Raw genomic sequence first — 19,095 nt, 5'->3', positions numbered from 1 at the left:
GATATTTCCTTCAAAGTCGCGAATGTAAAATGTATATTATTTTGCAGTGTGCCTCTACCTGTTGATGAAACGCTGCAACACAATAGCTTCTCTATTTCCTCCACTTTTGCTGATGTCTGTGTTTTTTTTTTTGTCTTCTTCCAACAGACTAATTGTATCTGCACGTATTCCCAAAGAAAAATGAGAGCTGCAGCAGCACTAATTGTTAAAAATGAATTTAGCGGGGGTCCGTGTTGACTCATTATTCATCGTGGTTATTGCTACCCGTTTGGCTCAGCCTACGTGTGCCAGAATGGATCCATTTGTCTCTGTCGGAGATGGGCCCTTGACAGATGTGCCAATATGGCTACCGAAGTTCAGCGTTTGGGGGAGAGGCATCTTAATTCTCCATGATGTATCATGCTGGCAGCAAGCAATGAACAGAATTGAGTTCCAAATCATCTTACTTCCCACTGCCTGCGGCAATCTGTTTCCTTTCTCTCGATGAGGTAAATATATTAAGGATGGAAATAAATTAGGGGTTACTGAGCCTTGAGGTGAGAGTGTATCAGTGAGTTTTTATTGAAGTTGATTGCTTGTATTGTCACATTGGCATGCCCTCGTGCCTCAAGGATACATAAAGCCAGTGCCCGAAGCACACAATGGTGTTTTTGCTTTTTCCCATATAGGCTGGATTGATATGTGGGGCGCACAGGTTTGCTATGTAAACATAATTTAATTTCAGGTATCACATGGTGCCGTTGTGCCTTGAGGGCGGATATTAGGCCTCGTTGGTGGCTCAGGTTCATCTTAATAGATGTGGACAAGCTTTGCCTGCTGGGATTGCAATATAGAGGAAGTGTTAGATTGCCAGTGCACTAGTTTCCTCCGTAATGTGGTTATGGTGATGAGCTGGCGAGCAGCTCAGCAAATTTGTAAACTCATAATCATAATGATTTAGTCTGCAATGAGTGCATATCAGCCCAGAGGAACAATGTTAACTACAGGGGGGTGGGGGCAAGGCTTTGACGGTGGCGACAGGTAAGTATGTTGGAAGATTGGTGAGGCCTTGTTTTAATTCTAAAGCAGCGTTTGATGGATGGTGAGACCAAGTTGACATAAAAAAAAAATTAAAAATGGAAAACTGGAAAGCCTTGAGAGTTGCAAGTAGAAGCAATTGAATGTATTGAGCAGTACATCACTTCCAGTTCATACACAATCCCTGCTTGTTAGGTCGTTTATCCTTTGCCACTATCTGGAGTTTACTGAATTACACTGCTAACTATTGATTTCTGTCCAGATTCTAAATTATTTGGACACTTGCTGTGTAAACATCGGTGTTGGCCATTGTTGTCCCTGCTTAGCTTGCAGAACGATTACATCGAAAACTAATGGCTTCTGAGGGATGAATTGAGATTGGAATGGGGGGTGGGGGTGTAGTTCAGTGTGGGGTAATAAAGGTTTTTCGACATTTGATGTCTTGATTTTACGTTATCAATGAGTGACGGAAACCATAGTGAAATATTTATTGGTCGAGAAAAATGCAAACCTCCATTCATGGGACATATAACCTGAACAACTAAAATGTGACTTTTATTTGGATTTTTTTTTCCTTTTAGGGAGGTTAAGTAAAATACAACCCAACTGAGGTGGTTACAGATATGGACCACAGAATGTGGCCGTGTTCAGAATTATTCAATCACATTCAAAGCGTCCTGTTCATTTTGGAGAAAATGTAAGACTTTTAATGGCGCTTTATAGTTGTAAAAATATGGTAGTTTTGTCATGAGCTGCGTCAAAATGAAAATAGTGAATAAATCATTGAGGATATCAAGAAAGCCATTCTTCTGTACGCCCTCATAAAGCCCATATGAGTCGTTCGTTCACTACCCTGTTAAACTTGCCAAGCTCACATTATCATTTTATTTAATTCACTTACATAGAGGATGTGCATGTGTCCATATGTAGACGTTCGATGCATACGTGTGAGCAAGGGAGTCAGTGGAGGAGTTTACAATTCGTTTTTCATGGAAGTTTTATTTCAAATTTTATGCCTGCATCATTGAGACTGGCCTGCAGCAACTTTAATTATAATATGAATTTAACAGACCAACATTAACTTCTCTTTTGAATACATTTTCTCTGTGTGAGCCCCCTCCTCCCTCCCTCCCTCTCCAAGTTTCCTGCTCATTTATCTTTCTTAATGCTGGCTGCATCTCAATTCTGAGCATTGGATGTGGACGCTATGGGGGTAGTGAAGACGGCAAGACACCAATTGCATTAAGACTTGATTTAAAATGGCCGCTCGCAGCTCTCGGCTCACTGCTCATCTGGAGGTAGAGTCGTGTTATCCTGTCACTCTGGCCTGATGCGTGGATTTCAGGGTACAGGAACATGCTGACGAGCATGTCATATAGGCACCTTGTAGCGAAATGTTACACTGAAACAAAGATGACTTTGATTTGCAGCACATTTTGGCAATGCAGATAAATTGCGGCAAGATTGAATAAATGTACACCTGATAAAATCACAATCATTTATCACACAAATATTTTGTGATATCATTCGCTTCAGTGTTGATCTGTCGTTGAATTTGCAGTGGCAACATTTCCCTTTAATGCACTGTAGAGGGGGGGGGGGACCTTCACCATAGCAATGAGCACCATTTAGACAGTGTCCATAGCTAGCCAGAGTCTTCTCTTTCTGAAAGAGATTGCTAGAACAAAAGGAGCCATTCATATGCAGCACTTTGAACCATGCCCACTTGACACCTACCGATACTTACGTCTCTTCAATACTGTACATGACAACTCATGCGAGTTTGCCTTGTAAGCAGTTCGTTTATGGAACTCTTCGTTTATTTATATATTGCCGTAGGTAGAGACCATTTGTTCCAAGGTTTGGTTGATTTGAGACCTTTAGGGCTTTGTGAGGCATATCATTTAGGGCCAAATGTTGTCATTTCTTGTGTAGTTTGCCCAACATATCAGTTTTTACAAACCGTCATATTCAAAGCTGGGACAATCAAATTCCAAATAATGATCACGTGGAAAGAGTACATTTTTTTTTTCAATCGTGCTGACTATGGCTAATGGTCTGCTTAGTGGTGACCTTCTTCTGTGGGAGCACCATAAGAGATAACCTTGTGTCAACCTCTGTCCCCCAAATGACAGCAGAAAGCCTGTCTCTACATACGTCTCCTGCTGGTCTCTAGGATACAGTGAATTCCTTCCGTTTTGGAAAGAAGGGCTCCCCTGCTGGTATTCGCCACTGCTCTCCATTTCTAGTGATCAGCTGTATGAAAAAAAAAAAGATGACACCATAAAAAGACGACTGCACACAGAGCCAGTTTCCCCTCTATTAAATCTGCAGTACTTCCCAGTGATCAACGTTACCTCTGCAATCATTTACGTGTGTCTTATACATCTGTACTCTTATGGAGGGAATGTGTTTGCCACTTTGAGCAATTTGGCGGGGCGGCTCAAGGGATGGCTCATGGTTGGTTACTTCGGACTGAAATAATGAAGGTCTCAATCGAAATGACTTTCCTGATAGATGCCGGTGGAGAACAGTCGTCGCTTTGAAATATTTTATTAGCTCTCCATTAAACTTTGCCTTCTAATACATTGTATGCATATTTACTGCTGAGTTATAAAGCATTTACCGCAGCGCAGCCTCACAGCTGTTGATGCCCTGTGTTTTAGCCATTGGTTATTTATTAATTTTTTTGGTATGCTATTTAACAAATGTGACGGGTCTCATTTGGTAAATGCGGTTGTATTGTTTTGATTACCTTGAGTTGAGTAAATTGAGTGGAGTAAAGAGTAAATAAATCTGGCTGATATGTGCTCAAAGCCATGGAAATCAAGTCGTGAAATATTTTCTTGAAAGCAGAAAAGAGTTTAAGAACGTGGCCTTGCCCGAGGATCTGAATTACTGATCAGACAAGTTTCATCTTTTCAAATGTTGTAGAGCGTCTGCATTTCAGCAGGGATTTTTTTTTTCCAAACTTAAAAAAGAAAAAAATATCTTCAGCACTAAATTAGGTATCATGGCCCAAGACTTTTACTTGGTCTTGAAAAATGGCTTGACTTTGTCAACCATCTTTCTATTTTCTGTCGCACTTATCGCCATCACGGTCGCGGGTGAGCTGGAGCCTCGCCCGAGTAATCAATAGGATAATCGATTCCCAAAAGATTAGTTTGTTGTGACAGCCCGACCAACGTACCTAAATGTTTTTATAGATGTTTGAGGAACCTGGAGTAAGACTTAGACAAGCACAGGGAATTAAGCGTGCAAACTCCGCACACGCTTACCATTGTCATTCTGATAACTCAAAGTGAATTACATAACTCGGGAAAAAAAATGTTGCCTTAACTTTTCAATGTTATTCTCCCACAATGCATACAATATTCATGCATCTTAGTTTTGGCTCAGTGCAATTACAGGTCAGCTTTACTCTGCTACACTTGATAATGTGATTATATAATTGAATCTTTGATTTAACTGTGTGCTTTTTGGAGATGTTTAGCTGGATGTGTGAGCCCATCTTTAGACACAGTGGATGCACAAAAATAATGAGCGCATTTGTCTGCAGAACACCGCAATTACCATGACAAACTTGAAATTGCTTGGCATTCTCAACAATGAGTTCATCGTGGATTTATCAGAAGCTACCTCCAAGTAACCAGTGTCAACAAAGGCCATTTTTGGCTTGATTCAAAAAATTTTAGCGCAGAAAAAAAATCATGTAAAATATGCAAAAATAATTGCTTCATTTGTGGGCTGAGGAATCTGAATGGAATAATTGTTTTGTTTTCAATCAGAAAAAAAATGAAAGGCCAAAATTAATTTATTTTTTGGATACAGATAGAATTCTCGTCAGCGAGCATTCAAATTGATGTTAGGTTTTGTATAAATTCTTGTGGGCCGGAGTGCAGTTTAGTGCTGTCAGAGCTGACAGCACGAGCTGTCCACCTGCCGCCGCTTCCTCTCTGATCACCCGCATTACGCGTCACCGGCACAACAGCAGCTGTGCCGTGGAGCAGAACAAACCAGGACATGTCGCCGGTGATGGCACACAAAGCGTGCGCATCCGAGTTGCTTGTGTAACACCCAAACGGTTCAAGAAAGACAAAGTTCAGAAAAAGTCTAAGGGCTCCCGAGGGTATTGCATTATTCTGCCCGGGTGTTACGATATTTAAATAACAACCAACTGGCCCGTTTCATCTCATTGACGCACAACTTTGGAGCAGAAACTTTCCTCTTGAAGTTCACTCGACAAGGTTACGCACTCATGCTAAGCAGTGGAGTCACTGTTAACTTGAGACGCATTGGCCCGCTGCCACGTTCGAGGGGAAGCTGTTAACATTTTTCACATGTAGGGAAGCACTTCCTTGCTGGACGGCATGTATTTCTGTCCCTCTCCTTTCTTCACACAAGGTCCTCGAGATTATTTTTACAGACCAAGGGATGTTGTACTTATGCAGCGGCCAACACCCTTGAACAGGAAGCCACAGTTTCTATGAAAGTCCACGAGATGGAAGCAGATAGCGCAGAGGGAAAACAATATTTTGGCAAGGGCTCATTCTGCTGGCCAATTAGACTCCGAGGCATCGATGATTTAGCGCTTCCTCTGCCTGCTTTTATGCGTCGGGGGCTGCTGTGCGGAACACAATGACCCCCTGATTAAAGATTGAGTTTGTCGCACTCGGAGACGGCCTTGGCGCCATTCTTATCAGATGCCTAATTCTCAGGACGCAGCAATGCAACTTGAAATCAATGGTTGTATCCGGTCTAACGTTCGCTCAGACGGCAAAACGACTTTGATTTTTGCGAGAAAAGTGTTAGTCTTGCCCAAGGTGATTTATTACACCCTTCGCTTATGAATGCCAAAATGTGTTGAGAAATTCAAAATCGTTATTGATTTGAAAGTTACTTAAAGAGTCACGTGCTGTGATTAGACCGCTCACTTGCCAGTGGACATGTGCAGTACAGAGTTTAGTAGCTTAGCTCCCCTCTCCTCCCCCTTTTTTTAAAGTTTTTTTTTTTTTTTTTTTTTTTTGAAGGCTTGTGTCGAGACATTTGACAAATGGATTGTTTATCTTTTGCTCCACCCCGTCCTGTAGACATTAGCTGGAAATGGTGGCCGGATCTTGAAAGGCCGAGCGAGTGCTATTAGGTCATAGTGTTAAATTGTGTAATGGAATAATAAGTCGGGGGAAAATTAACACCTCAAAGAAATGCTTATGTAACTGGTACATCGGAACCGAATTTGATTACAATGTCGTACTGGTTTGCTCCTCTGAGGGGGTCATTGTTTAGCACTTCAGGAGTTGAAAATTAAACAGTTTTTCGCTTCAGACAATGCCTTCTTGCTGCTTTCATGTTGTCTGGGAATATTTGAAGATCAAATGTGCGTGTTGCAAGGCTCAACTCGTGTGCGCGAGACCAAAGATAAAGATGTTTTTTAAAACAGGTCTCTTATCTCTTTGTATTTTTGAAAGATGTTTTATTTTTGTGTTTCATGTTCACCTTCAAAGCCCTCTATTTCCTCATTTTACTGTCTTTGTAGAATGCATTATTTTGACCAGAAATACGGCCAAGAACAAAACTTTGTTTTTTTTATCTTTCTGAAATTGCTTTTTATATATATATATATATATACACATACACACACACACACACGGTTTAAGATATCCTTTATTTGTCCCACACTGGGGAAATTTACAGCCTCCAGCAGCAAGAATGTAGGTAGAAAGAAGAATATATATATATTATTATTATTATATTATATAATATAATTATTATAATTATAATATTATATATATAGATATATAGATAGAGAGAGACACCCACACAGACAGACACACACACACACACACACACAAAACCAGAAGTTATTACTGACGTGTTATACACTGACATTTCCCCTTACCTTTTTTGGGACACACTTGTGGGCCCTAATGTGCTGTGTACCTGTTGCCATAAATATTCCTTTAGAAATGAATGCGAGATACTGTTTAAAAATAAAATCCATAACATGGACATAAGAGTTTTGTTCCTTTAAAAGTGGTATAGATTACTGTACTTCAAAATTACATCACCTGCCTTTGAAGCCCACTGACACCCACTGGGAGCGTTATGTCAGACCCGGCAGCCTGGTAAAAATAATTTGCTTAGATGCTCTTTTGAAGTTCTATAGGAATATTCAAACACGGTTGACTTTTATATTGTTGCAAATGATACACATTCATGATTCACATCCTTTTAATGTTTGAAGGAGTCACAAGCACGTTAGCTGTTGTAGGTCAGTAATCCAGCCTCGCAAAAGACGGTGCAGCGGTGTTGTCACATTTTTAAACTCTGCTTTGATTTTTATGACGGTGTGTCATTTTGGCAGCATGACCCTATTTAGACTCGGTTACAGTCACTCATCAAAATTGGCTGCCCCCATTTTGCCAGGGTGATTTTCCTCACTGTGATTCTTGTTCAGTGCAGTCTCCGACAGCTGCAATTCAAAGCCGAGATTCTCCCTTAAGTCACTGCTCTTTTCAAGATTCCCACTTTTGTAGTTTTATCTCAGCGTCATCCCATGCCTCCAATGTGAGCAAGTCTCAATCGTTGCTTGTTCTTCCCCGTGAAGTGGCTATCATATTAATTGTGATTCGCATCTCTTGCAACGTGCTACACTTTTTCTTTGATTTTAGGTCACCCAAACTAGACCTAAAATCATTTTTTAATGTTGGTTACACTCGGAAGGTCTGGAATATGTGACCATTTGTATTAATTACCCTTATTATCGTATTATTATACTGGTTCACCTTTTCAGATCCAGATCTGTAAATTAACAAAACAAAACAAAAAATGCGCGGCAGTCTCATCTATCTCACTTAGGCCACGTATTTGGTGCACCGCTTCCAAGGTTTTACATAATGTCCATACATCATTGTTCTAGTGGTTAAGACACCCGACAAAATGACATGCTCTGCTATATCGTCCATTTATAATCGTGAGGTCAGACTGCAATGCGCACTTGGTATTACAGTTGAATAAAGTGAGTGCTGTGCCGATGTCCACGCTTTACATTTATAGTTCCGTGCCCTTGTTATAGTTATTATTTATGATGATGGTTTGAGTTTCTACCACCATTTTGTTTTTGGGCTACATTGGCAAAAAGATCTAACATCTTGTATTCTCTATTACCCCCGAAGTTCTGTTTCTTGTCAAAGGGTCGAAGCTCCAAAAAATTAAATGACATTCCCGCAGGCAGACCAAGCACATCTCTTGGCGGGGAGGCTCCCATGAGGTGACACTGGAATTAAGACTTTTAAAATGAATATATGATGGATACATGAATAAATTGGTGAGGAGATAAAATGAATATGAACGGAATAAATATTTAGAGAAATGAATAAAACAGATAAAATGTGAAAATTAACAAAAAAAAAACTAGGCCAGTGAAAAGCTAAGATAAATTGGTAAGTCTTGAGCCTCCTTTGAAAAAAATATCAGGTGTCTCTGCAGTGTTGATGCTCTCTGGAAGTCTCTGGTGCGGGCCGTATGCTGCCTCTTCATTTTTTATTTTTTTATTATTTTTTTTGGATACTTTAATTATTTTTTTTACTCTTTTGGGGGAATCCTGGGGATACAAAACATAGACAAAACAAAAAAAAGGTAGGTCAGTGAAACAATACGCACCGTGTAAAATAATAGCCAATGTCAAATTGTCGACCATTTTCAGATTGTACAAAAAGTCCCATTTTCTCCACTACTTTGACCCCTTGTGCTGTTGTCGGCGAAGCGTGAATGTCATCATCTATGCTTAACTGTTCTTAATAATGCCAAAGAGGGGGTGCCTGCTTAAACAAGCACTTTTTGATTGTTTTTTTTTTTAAAGATGGCAGTCATTATACAAAAAAGATTTTTAAAAATATGGTTACATACAAATTCAGGAACCAATCCAAAAAAACAATATAGAGAAATATCATAATTCATCCGGTAGTGGTAAGACTTTAGTTTCAGCCCTTTTTCCCTAAAACAGACAATACCTGGACATGCTCAAAATATATTGACCTGGTCTGCCTGGGACGATCTGCATTTCCCCGCAACATGCGACATCAGCGGAGCACAATTTTCATTTTTGCGTAGGTATAATAAGATAACAGCCCAAACTCTGCCAGCAAAAATCTCTCCAAATAAATGAATCCATACCTTAATATCTAAAATACAGTTAGAAGTGTATCAATTGGCGGTCTGTCATCAGGAAGTACAGTTGAGTGTCATCTGCATCACTGTGGAAGCCGATGCCATGCCTCCTGATGACGTCAACAAGAGGGAGTTGGATTTAAAAAATGATGGACCTAAAATTGACCCTTGGAGCACTCGGTGTGTAACAACAAACTCTCTGATCCGCGGCAGCCGCAAGAAAGTATAAAAATGAAGGCTCAATCGAGCAAACTTTATTCATGTCTTGACAAATAGTGTACAAGTGCTCTGTAAATGGTTGCAACGGTTGGTAAGGGAAGCCTGTGGTCATGTATTGTTTCTAGCATAAGTGTATATATGTTTATAGTACTGAGAAAACGGAATCAAACTTAATCTGTGGATTACAGAATGATACCAAAGCGCTCAAACTGTATGCAGACTGTAGACAGAATGTCATGCATAAGTCTTTCATTCCAGAAGACGTACTTGTACGTCTTTTTAAAATTGGGCCCTGCCGACCAAGGATGTACTTGTACGTCTAAATCTTTTTTTTTTTTTTGCGTCATATAGAGGAGGCGGGTGTGATGCAATCTGTGAATGAGCATAAGTCGTTTGCATTGTAAATCATGTAAAAAATCATAGGTGGCAGTGGTGCCTCACGTGCTCGAAATGCATGCTTTTACAAAAATCTCTTTTTCTCAGTTTTTTGCCCAGGAATCGCCATTTTCATGAAACCATTTTGTAATGCCGATTGCTGAAGAATGGAGAAATATAGAAACATTTTTTTTCTGCTGATAGAAGACAGTCCAAACTTTATTTTGGTAGGCTCAATGTATTATCATGCATTAGAACCAAATATTCCGTGGGCTGGGATTGAATGAGTTAATGGTGTGGTGGGAACAATCCAAGGTGTGTGTGTGTTTTAATATGACAAACACCTTAGTTTTTCATTGCAGTCTGTTGTTTCTAAAATTTCTAAAATTAGACCATCCCATAAGTCATTGAGTGAGTGAAGACAAATGTGGTTGTCATCATTGTTTGTCCAACACAGGCATTTGACACCTCTCATTGTTGCAAACTGTGCGTCCACCATCTGCTGTCGGGTCAGCGTTTTGTACCTGACAGCAGGCGTCTTGTTCAACAATGTTGTGTCATGTCAAGGAGAAAAATGTGGCCTTATTAACAGGACTGAACAGTTTCATCAGCTCAGCCGAATGTTGACAGGGATTTATGACACTGAACACGATAATGTAAACACAGATAGTGATGACACGTTGGAGTGTTGATTGGTTAGGCATATATACCAAGCTGTAGGAATCCTGTTGGATGACGCAAAAAAAATAAAAAATAACTGGAAAACGGAACTGTGCATTTACTGCAAATGATAAATGTGCTCTTGCGTGTATCGCACTTTTTCTACCTTGGAGGCACTTGGAGTGCTTGAACGCTGCCTCCTCATTCACCTACCGATGACGCAGCATCAGGGGCATCCGGTGGTTGAGCGTTTTTGTTTAAGAACACTTCAACATGGTCACAGGTTCAGGACTGAAATCGCAACCTTTAGGTCTGGAGGACGGCCACTCTACCAGCTGAGCCACGTCGCACATTTTTTAGTTCAAACTAAAACCGGGACACAAAGGGAGTGTTTCTTTCAGGCTCTTATTCTCATCCTGCAGTTTTATTGATGTGTTACATGTTCAATGGCTTTGTATTGGCGCAACACAGACAATGTGGATTAGTTTGCTCTCGGAAGGCTCACAGATAAACAAATTCGACTTTTGGATCCAGCGCTTTAATCTGCTTTTTAAATCATAATCCGCTTAAAAAAAAAATGCCATAAAGAATTACCTGTGAGCATCTGGGTAAATAGCTCGACGATAATGTGAGTTTAACATATTTTATCAGTGTTTTGTGTTCATACAAGTGTTGGAGCCGACCGTGTGTCATCTGATCTAAATGCTGATGTATTAGGATGCTGGCCAAGATGAGATGTTTGGGAAAAATCGGTACGTTGGATTACATTACGTCACATTTTCTCAGCGAAGCCTGAAAGAGCGATGTGGCCGCAGGGTTTATTGTAGCCCTGCTGATGGATTGCAAAGAGAGAGATGAATTAAGTGTAATGCAGCCCTCTATTATCTGATTGTTGTGCTGCTCCTCCCTTTTGTATCGTCAAAGCAGAATTATCACGCGGGCAGTCATTGGCATCTAATTTGTGTTTGGATAGCAAATTAGCCGAATGATTACTCTTCTTTCTTGTTGCACTTTATCCTCTGGCACCGAAATGGCCAAAATAAAACACATTTTTGCTTTATATAAGGCCATTTATTTGTCGATTTTTAACCTCTGTGTAATTTTTTTCACCCTTTTCTCAAATATGTCCCCCATTCTTATTTTTCATGGATTTATTTATTTATTTTTGCAGTTTTGCACTGTTGGGAGAAAAATAGACAAGAAATATCGAAGAGTCTTTTTGTTCTTGCGGCCCACATAGAACACTTTGTTGGTTCAGAAAATGGTGCATGTTCAAAGCAACTGCAGGCATTATATTTCAGACAGCCAAAGAGAATTTTGACTTTTGATGAGCTTTTTTTCGTATGTTCTTGAAACACAAATCAGATGAAAGCATGGCATAACTCCAACGCCTTTAAATGTTAACTTCTTTCAACAACATATTTTGGGACCGCATAACTGTGAAGCGACCTCGCCTGGATTTCGATCTGTCTCGGCCCTTGGCCTAGAAACATGAAGTCCATAAAGTAAAACCTAGTTTACTGGTTATAGAAGAGAATCAATATGTTCGATTTGTGTCTGCTTGATATTGACTTTTTTTTTGGGATGAAAAGATGTTCAATCTCAGATCTCAGATCTTTCTCAGAAAAGCATGCTTTTCTGTGGCTACAGTGTGTCGGATCAACACGGTAAAGATTTTTGTGAGAAAATTTGGATTTGAATCAGTCTTGTGTCTATAAATCAATTTTCTAATAACAGCTTTTTCTTATTTTTAGTTTTGAAATTGAAATGAGCTGGACAGTGAGAGCTTTGACTTGTATTGATACATCCACATAATTATCCATAAAGCCATGAATAACAAATGCTTGTCCCTAATGCAGGCATGATTTATTACTGTTGCAGTCCTCACCAGAATCTTCAAGATTTACATGATGATTTCTCTCCATTTCAATCAGACCGTCCAAACCTTTTTGAGTAAACAGAATGGTTAGTAAATGTCAAACCACTGAGATAAGGCTTCCCCAGACCTCATCCTAATGCTAGACTACCTATAATGCAAATATATTAATTGAAACACCGACTCGCTGTCAATACGAGCACTGTGCCTGTTTTCCAGAGAGGAAATGGTCAGAGTAAGGGTCACTGCACATTGCAGACATGTGATGACTCCAGTCAATATGATGACAAGGTGCTAAATTTACCAAACAGTCGCATATATCGTCGCTGTCATGTGAAAAACATGGATGTTTTTTGTCTTTAAAAATAAAGATATTAATAAGGTATCCGCGTTTTGTTTTTCACAAGACAGTGCCACTGTTCACCGAAGGCCTTGAATATTTGCTAGTTTGTGTGTTAATTTGGCCACGCGTCGAGCTTACCTCGTTTCCTGCGATGGGAACCTGGCTTGGAAAATATGATGGCATATTTCCAAATTTGTCAAACATTAGATTTCTAAGATTATATAAATACTCGAATGAATGTATGTACAGTATTTGCTTCTAATCATTTCAAATTCAAATTTTGTTGCGTTGTTTCTGGCACGCAACCCGCACCCCTTTGCTTTAATCATAATAGTGTGTGTGTGTGTGTGTGTGTGTGTGTATACAGTATATACCAGGGGTGGGCAATTATTTTCCACGTGGGGCCAAATGAGAAGCAGAAAATATTGTGGAGGGCCGGGCCAAAAGTTAGAAATAGAAAATAAATAAGATAGCACAATGTCTTTGTATGCCAGTAATAATGTAACATTCTCCTCCACCATCACACTCAGCGACAGTTCTCCTCAAGGATGTGTACTGAGCCCCCTGTTGTTCACGCTCTACACATTTGACTGCTCTCAGACTCTTATTAGCGGTCCAGTTTGCGGAAGGTTTTTAACATGATAACAATCAAATCATTCTAGGAAATGTTCATTTACTCGAGCCACAAGCAATTCACTCTGAACATGTAAATTGCCAGAATCGGACTGAGTAAGAATCGCTTCCTTGTTTTTCAAAGTCTCGTAGATTTGAGTCTTTCCGACTCCAGGCGTCTCCTGAATTTTTCGTGCTTTGTTACCCGCTTCGTTTAATCAGATACATCTCACTATCCCTTCCATGGTCATTACTCTCTCCCTCTTTCTTCGTCTTCCGCTCCCTCCCTGTGCTCTGCAACTTGAAGTAACTTCGCCACCTGGTGTTGAAATACCTGTCATTACAAGTCCAAACGAAATGAATACAATCAAACCTTAATTGTGCACCAATCTTCTGCGGGCCGGATTCGGCCCGCGGGCCATAGTTTGCCCACCCCTGGTATATACGGTATATATATTTTTTTCTCATTCTCAAGACTAGGGCCAGTGTAATTGGAAAAGAATGAGATTATTTCTATGTTGCGTGAGAACAACGGAGACTGCGATGGGTGGGATTGTTCTGGTTGGTTAAACAATTGATAACACCCAAATAATCCCGGATCATGCTGTTGTTTTGGGAGACTCAAGGACAAGGTCTCTCCGGCTGTAAGGTGTTTATACAAAGCAAGAAGTAAATCCATTCTGGATCGAGAGGGATTCTCATGTCTTTTTCACAAGACAGCTGCAAAGTTGCCCTATATCTTTAGGGAATGGAATCATGAATATTGTGTTAACCCAGAAAAAAAAAGTTTCAATCCGTGCATGCTTCCTTGTTCCCCTGATCCTTATTGTTGCATTGGCCCATTGTATCCGAGAAGAGATCAAGGGGACCCCTGTCGGTTTTGGATTATTTCTTTGTAAAAGTGCCACTGTAGGGGATAGAGGATTAAAAGAGCAGACAGTGGATAGGGACTCGACAGGAATTTAGTTTGCTGTACTCACTGAATTGTTTAAGTGGAGTCTTTTCTCTTAGTTTGTGGGGGATGTGAATTGGTTCAATTGTGTATTCTGTGTTGCTTCAACTAGGTGTGGTCCTGTAGGAAAATAACACAAGGGCGCCTTGTAGATGACGACTTTAATATATATTTTTTTTCTATTGAAGAGCGATTCAGCTACATCAATGAAATAGCATTGTCCTACTTTCCGCGGGTTATTTTAAGGGCATATTGAAAACCGAGCTGTCTGTTCGCAGGAATATTACTGTGTCGTTTGCAATGCCGTGTCATCCGACATCCTGAGACGAAGACAGATTGTGTTGATTACATCAGCAGTTTTTACCAGTTCTTGATATTTGTGTTTCCATAGGAAGCCACGGACCACGAGGCTGGTCGACACTATACCCCGAATGCGCTGCAAAGAACCAGTCGCCTGTGGACATCGCGGATGAACAGGCTGTGGTTTCGGACGAATACCAGGAGCTGCAGCTTGACAAATTCAATACTGAGTCCTCCAACCAGACCACCATGAAAAACACTGGGAAAACAGGTCAGCACCTTGAAATAGCTTTCTTAAGAATACACGAAAAATGCGTCATCAGAAAAGGAATGAAATGGGAGGGACAACATGTATTTGAGAGATTTCATTATTCAACCATGGGGGACATAAATTAGTGTTTTTTTTAATATGTATTTTTAGGGTGTTTTGAACTCTGCTTTTTTTGTATTGAGACAAGGAATGTTTCACAGAGGAGCCAGGAAACACCATTTGTGGATGTAGCTTAACTTCCTGTAGTTGACCTCATGCTCACCTTTAGACTAAAAGTAATTGGTGAGTCACATTCGGGCGCTGAGAGTCAGCAGTCGATTACAGTCATTCTTTTCATCCTTTATATGATATTGTTTGACCTCATTTGCTATTTTTTCTTCTTCTTAATCCAAACTGTATAATTCGGGCGTGTCGACGCTATCAGGCTTTTTATCCCTTTTGTTTTACGGTGCTTCACCCGAACAGCACGAGAAGTTACTACCATGTTTGCCTCCATCATGGAGCCGAAGAAGTGTCTCCCCTGAAGGCACAAGGATAGGGATGAGAGCTTGCACTTTAATCGAAGTAAAGTAAAATGAGGGAGAGAATAAAATGGGGCTGGAGATTTGAACTGTTCTTTCCAGTGATCATCTTAGGGACAGAGAGGTTCCTCGCCAATGGATAAACTAACAGTTATTAGAAAATGTCAGTTGTTTGGTCGAATTCAACCTTAAGATGCACATGCCAATGCAAGTGACAAGAAGAAATGTACCGTACTTTCTGTATGTCAATGTGAAGGTTGTATATGGCTCTTCTCTCCTCCCTCTGGGGAATCCACAACTACATTCGCCTTGATACCACCAGCAGGCTGCTGGCAAAGCAGCAGGTGGCCAACATGTGATAGTTTGGTCTAAAGAAAGACACATGAGGCGCTGCAGGAGTGTTAATGTTTCTTTTTTAGAACATCTTACATTACATTATTATTGTTATTTATTATTGATTTCTGTTTATTCAATCAATGTATACCATTTTTCCCTGCTGTGGTCGTTTTTTTATTTTTTGTTTTTTTGTTTTTTTTAAAGTGCCCTAAATAAAATTGAGGTTGAGACTGAATCAAGAGTGTCCGTGCTAGTTGTAGCTATAACTGCACTTATGACTTTAGGATGATTTTCACGAGCAGTTGCATTCATTTGACTGAATTCTAACGTAAATCATTCTTTCATATTATCTGTACGCCTTTTTTTTAGCTACACCAGATGTATGTGTGTTACGTATATCAAAAATGTGACACATACAGTCAAACACCGGTTTTCGACCATAATCCGTCCCAGAAGGCTGTTCGAAAACCGAAACCACGCTCTTTAAAAAAAATCTTTATTGAACAACATCTGCTCACAATGAAATGCTACACGACGAAGCGTCACTTCCTCGTCTACCCGAGGAAGCTTCACTTCCAGAGGAGTCAAGTGGTGCATTCAAGTGCGCTCAGTTTGGTCGAGAACCGATTTTGGGTCGTAATCCGAGGCATAAAAGAACTCGACATTTTTGGTCGAAAACCGATTTGGTCGAGAACAGAGACGTTCGAAAACCAAGGTTTGACTATAATTACATTTCAATATGCAAGAAAAACTAATCTGGATCTTGTACATCTAAATATAACATTGCCTTTTTCTGTACCTCCAAAGCCAAAATTTACTTGTTTCAGTGAAGCGAGAAACAATCAACTCCAACTGTAATCCCTTGTTATTCTTGTAAATCCTTTTATAAACACAAGTCCAGTCTCTCACTCCGTCCTTTTACAGCCTCTATGAATCATGTACAGACACATTTTGAAGCTTACCAAATCCAACTTGAAGCCACTACCTCCACTTTTCCCCCGCTCTGCTTCGCTAAATCCGTAGACCAGTGGTGTGAAAACCCTGACCTGAATTGATATCTTGCGCTTTTGGCAGTGTCTCCCTGAGAGTGCTGTCATCTTTTGCATTTGATCATAATGAGAGTTGTTAGCCTCCATGACAACCAAGGCCACTGGGACAGCTGAGCAATGCTTTTGGCTGCTTATTTACACAGATGGAAATAACAGCTTTTTAACACTTGCCTTGCTGAGACATTTTTTTTTGGGGGGGGGCGGTTCGACTGCTTTGCACTCTGCAAATTCTGGAAATAGTTTTGCGAGAAAATACAGTATTTCTGTTGAAATGGTTTGGCTCAATCTGAATTTGTTCAAAATGTGTCCCTCCCCTACACGTAGAGGGCCACCAAGAGTCCAGCACTGCGTCACTGTTTCGCCATTTTGAGCCCATGACTATGCCAAAGTGTCCTTGAGCGAAATACTGAAATCCCACTTGGGCCTGATGCTACGTCATCAATATTAAATGCGATTTACTGTGGCGACCAGCTGGGAAGTTAGAGGGAGGCTCCAACTTCAGCTCAAGCCTCAGATGTTTTGAGCCCGTGTAAAGCGCACCCGAGGCCTCGTAAAGGGCTTTGTAAAAGCATCAATTGTATTTTCAGTTGAGGAGGCAGCACTTTATAACAAAGCCGCCGCATTGAAATATCAATTAGTGTGGAGCTGCTTGAATGTGGCAAACACAAATACCGCTAAGATCACAGTCACATTCTTTTACATCTCTGTTCGCCTTTTGCAAAAATACCGTGCATTAAAAAGTCGACGACACATACAGGCCGGCGGTAAGAGTCTTCATGCAATTCCAAAAGTCAATACTGTAATCAAGAAGTCAGTCTTAAAAGTTCCCTGCCATTGATTTCCCGATGCTCCCATGTGCCGGCTTTGAGATCAAACTGATTGGCCGCCAGTCAAAGCGCTCCTCAACAAAAACATTTCGGAGTCAAATTTCAAACAACTTTGCACCAAATTCGCGGCGGATCGGATGGCCCCAGAGACATTTGCATTGATCAAGGATTTACTTTCACACACTCTCCCCCTCCTTTCGCAGGCTGTGATTCAAGGTCTTTTTGGCTTAGCTTCTAATTCCCGCTCTGCTGTTGGAGGGTTCAAATACACCCGGTAGCGCATTTCTAATGAAACTCCCAGGGCCAGCTAGCTCTGCCGCTCTTTGACTTTCCTAGTGTTGAGCACAGGATTACAGTGCTTCGACAGCAGCCGTAGAAGGGATTTATCATCTCTGTCAATATTTATGCATCTTCGCAAATGAGTTGCACAATTACGCCTGTGTGATTGGCGGGCCCTCCCCTTGCAGCCTGACCCCCATGCTTTGATTCTTGGAAAATCTCCCACATCTAAAACCCTTTTCTCTGTGAGTTGTGCCGTAATCTTAAGCAGCACTGGCATGTTAATGCTGCCGGCAGATTTCTTTGGAGCCTCGCGACAGGCGCTCAGCTCATCCTTCATCACCTGATGCTCTTCTCTGCTCTTCACTCCCATTTTCCCTGAATGTCAACGTTTTTCAAATGCCTCCCTGCTTTCCATCACGGGGTGAGCCGTTTCGTTTGTCATGATTTCACCCGGTCTCTGTGCACAACGTGTTCTTCCTGTCTTCTGTATTGACTTGGGGTCTGTGTGTGCCTTTGTGATATGATTACAAGTGGGCCGAGAAGCTGTCTAAATCCCCCTGTAACGGGGGATCAGCCGACACAACACAAGGCCTAATCTGGCTAATGATATCAAGTGCAGACAAACTAAAGGGCTTTAGATTCAAAAATGCTTCTATTGCCGTCGTAATAAAACCATAAAGGATTGTTTTTTATTTTTTCGTATTTTACTCCCCCAAATCACAAAGCATTGTTCTTTTGTCACGGTGACGCCATTCGCCTCCAATATTGTGAATTAATGTCCAAGGTGAATGTTTTTCTCATTCCACGTCAATGACGTCCCAAAAATAGAGGAATACTATTTTTTTTTAAACTCAATGATGAAGTTTGTGTATGCAAATGAATGCCAAAGAACACAAAAGAGATGGATTTTCGACAAACATGAACTGGAGCTATATTTACAGTCATACGTTTATTTTATCAGCAACACGAATGGTGTCTTATTCTGGCATTTGGTAACAATAAAATGCTAATACAATCACATAATCAGTGGTATTGGTTTTATTTTCACGCAACACGGAGTTCTAAGCAAACACGCATCACATAATTTTTATTGTTTTAGTGTTTACTCAATAGCATGACATCAAAACAAATGTTTGCCTATAAATTTGAACTAAAACACCCAATACAACAACATCTTCTTGTCATTCTTTCTTCTCAGTTTTTCTGTTGCATTTTCATTTATCTCTCTTAATTTTCAATAAGTACAGAGCATATTAATGGAGCAGTCCTATTCATAAAATAAGGAA

The 19,095-nt window shown here is 40.5% G+C and overlaps 1 protein-coding gene across 1 annotated transcript in view; it reads left to right on the top strand.

Annotated features, from left to right (window-relative positions):
* Positions 1–19,095, top strand: part of LOC127607268 (receptor-type tyrosine-protein phosphatase gamma-like) — a 103,667-nt gene that overhangs the window by 43,081 nt on the left and 41,491 nt on the right. Inside the window, exon 3 of the mRNA XM_052075411.1 lies at positions 14,615–14,794. Coding sequence (XP_051931371.1) covers positions 14,615–14,794 — 180 coding nt within the window. The remainder of the gene's footprint in view (positions 1–14,614; positions 14,795–19,095) is intronic.

The sequence above is a fragment of the Hippocampus zosterae genome, chromosome 9, assembly GCF_025434085.1.
Source record: "Hippocampus zosterae strain Florida chromosome 9, ASM2543408v3, whole genome shotgun sequence".
NCBI classification, from domain to species: Eukaryota; Metazoa; Chordata; class Actinopteri; order Syngnathiformes; family Syngnathidae; genus Hippocampus; species Hippocampus zosterae.
This window is presented reverse-complemented; position numbering and strand designations above follow the sequence as displayed.